The sequence below is a fragment of the Sander vitreus genome, chromosome 5 (genome assembly GCF_031162955.1).
Source record: "Sander vitreus isolate 19-12246 chromosome 5, sanVit1, whole genome shotgun sequence".
In the NCBI taxonomy this organism is placed as follows: Eukaryota; Metazoa; Chordata; class Actinopteri; order Perciformes; family Percidae; genus Sander; species Sander vitreus.
In genome coordinates, this window is record NC_135859.1 from 37,704,430 (window position 1) to 37,714,253 (window position 9,824).

General features: G+C 43.8%; 1 protein-coding gene across 1 annotated transcript in view; it reads right to left on the minus strand.

Annotated features, from left to right (window-relative positions):
• Nucleotides 1–6,211, minus strand: part of fnbp1a (formin binding protein 1a) — a 33,315-nt gene extending 27,104 nt beyond the window's left edge. Inside the window, exons 1-4 of the mRNA XM_078249895.1 lie at nucleotides 6,182–6,211; nucleotides 4,160–4,275; nucleotides 3,660–3,710; nucleotides 1,441–1,588 (exon numbers count right to left, since the gene is read on the minus strand). Coding sequence (XP_078106021.1) covers nucleotides 1,441–1,588; nucleotides 3,660–3,710; nucleotides 4,160–4,275; nucleotides 6,182–6,211 — 345 coding nt within the window. The remainder of the gene's footprint in view (nucleotides 1–1,440; nucleotides 1,589–3,659; nucleotides 3,711–4,159; nucleotides 4,276–6,181) is intronic.
• Between the last annotated feature and the right edge of the window lie 3,613 nt (nucleotides 6,212–9,824).

Sequence of the window (9,824 nt, forward strand, 5' to 3'; positions counted from 1 at the left end):
CAGCTGACAGACAGCGAGTGAAGGAGAGAGAGAGATGATGATGTCACACAGACCACAAGCGATGTGTGGTCAGAATAGTTTATGGATCTGACAGTTATCATCCCTTATACCATGGACTGAGTGAATACTCGATTCTGATTGGCTGCAGGGTGTCCATAAAAAAGTGATGTAGGACACCTATTAAAAGAGTTCTGGTGAAATAGACTGTTTATTGTTCTAAAGTAATGTGCTACATTAAATCAAAAAGGAAATGTGAATCTGTTATTTCCAACTCGTTCTCTGAGCACCACATGATGGAGCTAACACACACGCTGTAAGAAGTAAGTTATACTTCCCCTCTGGACTGACTTTGTTTCACAGAGAATAACGTTATCTCACATCCCGTTCACTGTTCAGGGCGCTACTTCAGGCTGCGCCGCTGCAGCCGACAGTAACGTTACACATCGCGGATCAAATTGTTAGTAAAAGTCGTAATATTGTTTTGGGTACAATGACATGGCTAGATCGCTAGCTTGTCGTTCAACATAATGTCAGGTTATTTTTACTGACTGCCAACTGTACACAATGTTACTGACTTTGGATCTTGCTAGCATAGCGTTAGCTTTCTGGCTCGAGGCTAAACTGAAGGGTTCTATCAGCTGAGCGGGCTATGAATATCTCCGGTTGCTAATGGAGGCAAGTCGTATCTAAGGTCCTTCCTTTCTCCTGGGAGAGTGAACAATGTTTGCATTGCATAAGAACCTGATGGATGGGAATGATTGTTCCAGGTATTAGTCAAACCGTCAGGCGTAACCTGGGAAACGGAGTTATTGTTTGGATAAACTTTAGATTTCGATTGTAAAACAAATTAAAATATAAACTAATGGTTTAAAAATATGTTATTTGGCAAGTGACCATGGTATAAGCAGGTTAATGCCTGACGAGGTGTCCATTGTCAGGACTTCAGCGGAGGCAACTGTCCTCCGCTGCCCGTCGGCCGGTTCACGCCTCGGCATCGTCCATTAATTCCAGACAATGGACACCTCGAAGGGCATTAACCCTTACTTAAATCTGATAGAAGCCTGTAAACGGAGTGAAAGGTTGAAACTGCAGCTAGTAAATGGTTTTGGTTCACTTCCTGTATTTGGGTTGGCTCGTTCTCACCTATAGTAGACTGACCTCTAGAGAACAGAGACCCTCATTTTCAGGTGGACCACCTAAAGTAGACTGACCTCTAGAGAACAGAGACCCTCATTTTCAGGCGGACCAGAGTTGGATAAGCTTTCACACCGCAAACCAACCGGACCATCTGAGTAAACGCTCCAGGGTTCAGTTAAAAAGGACCAAACTGCTCAAGGCTGAAAGCAACCTAAATTTATTATCGTCACACCACAAAATCTGCGGAGCAGAGTTGTTTGTGAGGGTGTTAGTCAGTGTTTATTTAAATATTAGTTTACTCACCGTCTTCCTCTCAGTCTTCACTTCCTGTGTGTATCGAGTCAGCTCACACGCGATCTGTGTGTTCAGGTTCTCAGCGAGTTCTTCTCTCTGAACCGCAAGTTCATTCAGCTGCTGGAGAGTCGCTGCAAACGCCAAACACCACGTGTACCTGCAACAACCAATCAAACACAGCTGGACCTTTTCCAACCAATCACAAACCTTAAAGATATACTTTTCTGATTGAAATCCAGCTCTGTCATCTTTGTCAATCTCTGACGCTAACCCAAACACTGTTTATCTGCACACACAGCACCAATCTCTGACTCTAACCCCGGATTTCCAGTGAATGCAGAACGTCTGCGGACCGGCTCCGCTACGGAACGGCTACGTGTTCCGCCATACGTCGATACCCACTAGGTCTGGATTTGTTGCGGCACGGCTGCGGCCATGACTGACAGCTGAAGTCACGAGGACCCGCTAGATCTCGCGAATTCACGTAGAATAGAACCACAAAACCAACAGTTAGTTTCCATCCAGAGGAGTAGAGGGGAAACAGCTCTGTGCTGTGTTCTCAAGGTGTAGTGCAGGGAAATATGATCCGCCGTGAGCACGAATGAACCAGATTTTTATTTTGTTTCTGTGCTCGACTTCCTGTCCCGCACTATCTGCCGTGTGCTGAATTGCTGCGGAGCTCTCCGGCTTCCAGCAAAAATAGAAGCTCTGCGTATCTGCTCCAAAGGGCTGCGGACTGCCGGAGCTGGGACGCAGTAGGGACGCAGCCATTCTGCAGTCAGTGGAAATACACACATTACACACACAATACACACACATACACACATTATACACACAATATACACAAATACACACACTATACACACATTACGACTTTAATGGAAACCTAATGACTCTGCCGCCCTTCCGGAGCAGATCCGCAGCCGTTACGCATCCAGTGGAAATTGGGGGTAACCCAAACACTGTTTATCTGCACACACTGCACCAATCTGACTCTAAAGGTGTGGACACACCGAGCCGATAATCGGCCGTCTGACAGTCTGGGAGGTCGGTGACTCGATTCGGTGTGTTCCGTGCCTTCGTCCGTCAGAGGGGCCGTCGGCCTTCATTTTGGCCGATTTGACATGTACAATCGGCTGGGCGGGCACTGCCGGCAGTCAGACTCAAATGACCCATCTGATTGGTGGAGAGCTAACCAGGAAACAGGGAGCGGAATGAGTGTGACTAGAGTCTCTCAAAATCTGACTAACATCTTCTAAACTGATCTTTGTTGATCTGAAATGAAGACAGATTCAGCAGCTGCACGGCCTGTTTCTCTCTTCAGATGTTTTCAGAAAGACGTTTCAGTGAACTATTTTAGGACAATATGAGATCATATTCTGAACGAGCCGCCATGACAGTCTGTCTTTGAATTTGCGGAGAAGTCAGACCCATGTGACGCGTTCGTCCAATCAGCTGCCGGTTTTCATTTTTGGGCGACAATACAGATTAGCGCCACCTGCTGTTATGGAGACGTATTTCGTCTCGTCGCTTTGGTGTGTTCCGAGGAACTTTTCTGACCAATTTGGGGAGACTGATCAGTCCAACTGCCTTTTCTGCCAACGTTTGGCCGTCGGCTCTGTGTGTCCACACAGATCTTGGTTGCAGCTGTCGCCGTGGTCCTGCTTACTACACCCTGCTACGCTCTGCGGTACCCTGCTGCGTCCGGCTGAACCTGCTACGTCCAGCTATGCCCTGCGGTGCCACGCTACATACTGTAACGCCCTGCAGTGCCCTGCTATGACATGAACTACTACAACTACTATTTCTAGTCACTTTTCCATTATCTTTATTGTGACTATTATTGCCACTGTTCATCACACCCCCAACCGGCACCGTCAGACACCGCCTACCAAGAGTCTGGGTCTGGCTCCCTAAAAGGGAGTTTTTCCTCGCCACTGTCGCACTATGCTTTCTCTTGGGGGAATTACTAGAATTGTTGGTTCTTTGTAAATGATAGTGTGTGGTCTAGACCTCTATCTGTAAAGTGTCTCGAGATAACTTGTTATGATTTGATACTATACATAAAACTGAATTGAAATTAACCCAAACACTGTTTATCTGCATACACTGCACCAATATCTAACCCTATTCCAGGGGAAGTTACTGACTGAAACATATTAAAAAACATTTGATGTCACTCAAAATCAAACTTAAAGATAAAAATAGAAATAAACTCGTTGACTGACCTGCTCTCATCCTCTCTGCTTCTCTTCGGGTGATACTTCTTAGACAGACTCCTGCAGACAGACAGGTGGAGAGAGAGAGACAGGTGGAGAGACAGACAGTTGGACAGAGAGACAGGTGGACAGACAGACAAGTGGACAGAGAGACAGGTGGAGAGACAGACAGGTGGACAGAGAGACAGGTGGACAGAGAGACAGGTGGAGAGAGACAGATAGAGAGAGAGACACAGGTGGAGAGACAGACAGGTGGACAGAGACAGATGGACAAAGAGACAGGTGGACAGACAGACGGAGAGACAGACAGGTGGACAAAGAGACAGGTGGAGAGACAGACAGGTGGACAGAGACAGATGGACAAAGAGACAGGTGGACAGACAGACAGGTGGAGAGACAGACAGGTGGACAAAGAGACAGGTGGAGAGAGGGACAGGTGGAGAGAGGGACAGGTTACATACAGGTGACATTAATGTGATGTTCAGGTGAGCTCCAGGTGACGTCAGTACCTGATCTGTTTGGCGTAGCTCAGCTCGATGTCAGCTCTCTCTTTTATAAACTTGCTGTATCTCTCCAGGAAGTCGATTCCCCAGCTGGTGTGTTTCTCCAAGTTATCAAACTGATCCTATAGCAGAAAACAGAAATCAGTGTGGAAACGTTCTGTTAGCTCTGATAATAGTTTACTGCAGTTCTGTATCGTCCCAAGATCCCTCTGTTCTGTTACTTATTTTCAATTCAATTCAGTTTTATGTATAGTATCAAATCATAACACGAGTTATCTCGAGACACTCTACAGATAGAGGAGGTCTAGACCACACTCTATCATTTACAAAGACCCAACAATTCTAGTAATTCCCCCAAGACTAAGCATTTAGTGTGACAGTGGCGAGGAAAAACTCTTTTTAGGGAGAAACCTGGGACAGACCCAGGCTCTTGGTAGGTGGTGTCTGACGGGACAGACCCAGGCTCTTGGTAGGTGGTGTCTGATGGGACAGACCCAGGCTCTTGGTAGGGGGTGTCTGACGGGACAGACCCAGGCTCTTGGTAGGTGGTGTCTGACGGGACAGACCCAGGCTCTTGGTAGGTGGTGTCTGATGGGACAGACCCAGGCTCTTGGTAGGTGGTGTCTGACGGGACAGACCCAGGCTCTTGGTAGGTGGTGTCTGATGGGACAGACCCAGGCTCTTGGTAGGTGGTGTCTGACGGGACAGACCCAGGCTCTTGGTAGGTGGTGTCTGATGGGACAGACCCAGGCTGTTGGTAGGCGGTGTCTGACGGTGCTGGTTGGGGGTGTGATGAACAGTGGCAATAATAGTCACAATAAAGATAATGGAACAGTAACTACAAATGGTAGTTGCAGTAGTTCATGTCATAGCAGGGCACTGCAGTGGGGATATGTTGGGGATAACTCTTTTAGACACCTGGCGAGGAGCCGGTGCAGCCCAGAACTCCAATGTGCAACAAACTTATTTTTAAATGGATGCTATATACATGCCAAACAGGTAGTCCGCAAGACGCAAAGGCCAGGAGCATAAACAGACCCTAACACCTATGTCGGGTTGGGTGTCAGTAGTTCAGTCAGTAGGGAGTTGGGTTGGGAACTGGAGGGTTGCTGGTTCAAGTCCCCATATGGACCAAAGTATGGTGGTGGACTGGTAGTTGGATAGGTTCCAGTTCACCTCCTGGGCACTGCCAAGGTGCTCTTGAGCAAGGCACTGAACCCCCATCTGCTCGGGGCGCCTTTCCATGGGCAGCTCACTCTGACATTAATGCATGTAGAGGTACTGAGCATGGGCAGCCCTGCCCCCCACCTCTCCATTAGTGCATGAATAGGTACTGAGCTGCATGGTGAACAGGTTAAACTGGATGTGAATGTTGATGCAGTTATTAATCTACTTTAGATTTCCTAGTTCATTTATCTGAAGACATGTCTTTATATTTATGGAGTTATGTTGATGTGGGATTTGTTTTAAACATCTAATGTTTGTTCTTTAAGATCAAATACAGTTTTGGTGATACTTCTGATAAGAAGACACATCTGATGTTCCGCACAGTTTATAGAAATGAAGGAAGATTTTTTCAGTCATCCCTCCTTTCAATAAGTTGATCACCTATTATATATAACCCTAACCCTATAGAACTATTAATTTAATAGTTCTATAGGATGCAGAGGAATTTATGTTCCATTTAAGCTTTTATTTTAGTTTATCTCCACAGAAAGATGTCAACTGCCTGACAATATAATAACAATGTTAATCATATGAAGCTATTATTATTATTAATAATAATATTATTATTAATTGTTTCTGTGTCTGGTCTCTGCAGCATCATGGAGGAGCTGCTGACGTCACTCACCGTGTTGCTATGGCAGAGCAGACAGAAGCACGAGGGCCTCTCTCTCACTCACACACACACACACACAGAGATAAACCCTTACAGCTGATGCTAACGCTGATGCTAACCGGGTTAATCCCGGGTTTCAGGCGGTAATGTTGGTGCGCGTGCAGCAGCAGTGTGAGAGGGGTACATACCCAGAGCTCGGTGCCCCAGCTGCAGCTCATGGTGTCCGCTCTTCTCCTCCTCGCGCTCCTCCTGATGCTCCGACAATCAGTGCGAGCTGCTGCTGCCGGCCGCGCGCATCCTCACACCCCGTCTGTGTGTCTGTCTGTCTGTGTGTGTGTCTGTGTCTGTCTGTCGGTCTGTGTCTCTGTGAGCAGCAGCAGAAAGCAGAGGACGCGGTCACGCGCGGCGCGTCTCCCCAGAGAAGCCTTTGTCATCAGAGAGAGAGAATGTGTGTGTGTGTGTGTGTGTGTGTGTGTGTGTGTGCTGAGCATGCACAGTAGCAGCCCGCCCTGCAGTCTGAACAGAGAATAGATAATAAATATAAAGAGTCAGTTTGCATTAAACATGAAATATAATTAATATTTATAATAATGAAAGAGAGGTGACAGGAAGTTCTCCAGCAGGTGGCGCTGTTCTTTCATTAATCATGCGTTCTGATGTCAGCAGTGACGTCATCACATCCGTTTTTACATCACGTATTCATGTTATCTAAATGGACTGAATGTTTATTATATTAATATGTTATGATAGTTTGATATAAAGCTGAACAGGCTGTAGCGATGACAGGAGCAGTATTATTATTATTATTATTCAGTCCATGCTTCTATCTGGATTTAATTTGAGAGAATATTTATTTGAATTATTTTTATTTCTGTTTTTATATTTCTCTCGTCTGTCCTGATTGGTGGAACCGAGTATTTGTAGCAGATTTTGAGTTGTTTTTCATATATTTGTTGCTAAAAGAAAATCTACAAATGCGTTAATTTTTTTTAATCGCATGCCTCCATTTATTAATGTATTTCCACCTCACTGGGCTTGGCGTGGGGCCTAACAGCTACTATTTTGACCCTTTGCAGCACTGTTACTTCTCATCAAGCTGCCATTTCCTCCTAACACATCCTGCTGCTGCAGGCTGCAGCATGATGGAGAAACACAGCAGCAATAACTCTGAATGGAGCTTTTTATTTTCCTAAACTCCCAGACGGCTCGTAGACAAGTCTAAACCATATGCACGTTGTGTAAAGCTGAATTAAGATATCACGAAGCACGTCAAGCTGGAGCTACCAGCTACGAGCTAATTAACGTGACTCAGGTTGATGCTAGCGGGCTCAGGCTAAGCAGTATTTTGGAGAGTGCTACTAGCCGACTTGTTGATGAAACCAAATCCAAAAAAATGACTACAGCTCTTCCTAAACAGGTGGCAACTAACTGCAGACCTGTCAGCATCGTAGAGGACTCAGGTCTTAAAGACTATGGTTGGCATGTTCTGAATTGTGCAATAATGACAGATTTCTTTTGTTTACAGTAAATAAATAATTACAAATACTAATCTTAAAGTCAAGTTCATAAAGTCACTTTCTTTGCATTCATTTGATTCCCAGTTAAGATCCTCTGGTAAGAACGGCTTTCATTGTTAATATGGACTTAAAAACTGTTCTGAAATGCTAAATAATAGAATTTTAATCATATGATAAAACATGAGATTAATCGCGATTAACTATAGAACTTCAGTGATTAATCAAGATTAAAAAATGTAATACATTATTGATTACTAGTTACTGTCATTTGAGAGTAATTAGTTATATTACAATATTACGGTCTCTGAATTGTAATGTGTTACACTACTTTTGCGTTACTTTTGAGTTACTTTCACCAAAATAACAGCAGAAGTTTGACTTGGCAGGTAGCTTGTGAATTTCACCACCGGATCAATAAAGTCTCATCTTTATCCACTTTAATACATCATAGATTATTCATAATATTTTGCATCATTAATATGAATATGCAAAGTAACTAAATCTATAAAAAAGAGAAGTAAAACATACAATAGTCAAGTAGGAGAAAATGGAAATACTCAATTAAAAGTACCTTACATTGTATTGAAGTACGGTATTGTTGTAAAGTGTTTAAAGCACTTGAATAAGAAATTCATGTTTAGTTTAAAACAGTCTAAAGGAAATAGTCAAATATAGTGTGATTAAAACTCACTATTTACAGCCGATATGTGAAAAAGGTACACATCCTTATTTGTTTAACAGTAATTTAGTTTTACTGCGAACCGTCACAGGAAGTGCTTTTATTTTGAAGTAGGCTACATGGAAGTTGTCTGTTGTGTACTCTTGCTAGCTTACTGAGATGAACGTGATACGCTAGATATAAAACATGTCCGTCAAGCTTAGTTGTTCACTTTCTTGTTTGTAAAACTTCAACATATTGAACAGTAAATGGTCACAGTGAAAGACAAGCGTTTTTGGGTTAGAGTTAGTCTTCGAAGCCATTCCACTACAGAGTTACTTTCCTCGGCTGATAAAATGCAATGATATTAGGTGTAGCAAGCCTCAACATTAATTCTCGACATGTTGTCATGTCAGCAGCTCGGACACACTGCTGTCCGCGCTGAGGTACTGTGGGACACAAATGTTGTCCCTACCGTCACCTGTTGGGACACAGATGTTGTCTGTACCGTCTCTGGCTCTGACTGTGGGAACAGCGACGGGACAGCTCGCTTCAATGCAGCGTAATAACTCCAGAAAATAATGTCCATCTCGCAAATGTATATGTCCATGCAGTCATCTCAACCATCGTATATAGCAACAGGAAATAATACTCACGGCTTTTTTTTTTCCTGTGAAGAAATGTTTCACGGTGTTGGTGAATTCTTAAAAAATCAAAACACTAAATGATGCGTTAAAATGCGCTGTAACTGAGATTGTAACGGGTATAATATTACCGAAATTTAATTAGTAATGCGTTATATTACTGCATTACAGCAAAAAGGAATACATTACTGTAATTGCGTTACTTTTGTAACGCGTTACTCCCAACACTGATATATACACACACACACACACACTCACTTAAAGGATTATTAGGAACACCATACTAATACCGTACCCTATCCTATCAATATGGGCCAACATTTCTAAAGAATGCTTCCAGCACCATGTTGAATGTTGAATTGTTGTCCAATTTTGGTGCGCTTGTTCAAATTGTAGCCTCATGTTCCTGTTGTTAGTGGAGATGAGTGGTACCCGGTGGGGTCTTCTGCTGGTGTAGCCCACCCCTCTCATGGTTGTTGTGTTGTGGCTTCACAAATGCTTTGCTGCACACCTCGTGGTAACGAGTGGTTATTTGAGTCAAACTTGATCTTCTATCAGCTGGAATCAGTCGGCCCATTCTCCTCTGACCTCTAGCATCAACAAGGCATTTTCGCCCCCCAGGACTGCAGCATACTGGATGTTTTTCCTTTTTCAGACCCTTCTTTGTAAACCCTAGAAATGGTTGTGGGTGAAAATCCCAGTAACTGAACTGTGAAATACTCAGACCAGCCCGTCTGGCACCAACAACCATGCCACGCTCAAAGCTGCTTAGATCACCTTTTGTTCCCATTCTGACATTCAGTTTGGAGTTCAGGAGATTGTCTAGACCTGGACCACCCAACTAAATGCATTGAAGCAGCTGTCATGTGATTGGTTGATTAGATAATAGCATTAACGAGAAATTGAACAGGTGTTCCTAATAATCCTTTGAGTATATATATATATATATATCATGCCATTTTTAATTTGATGATTGTAAAGGTAGAAACAACGTTTACATTGTTTGTTGTGT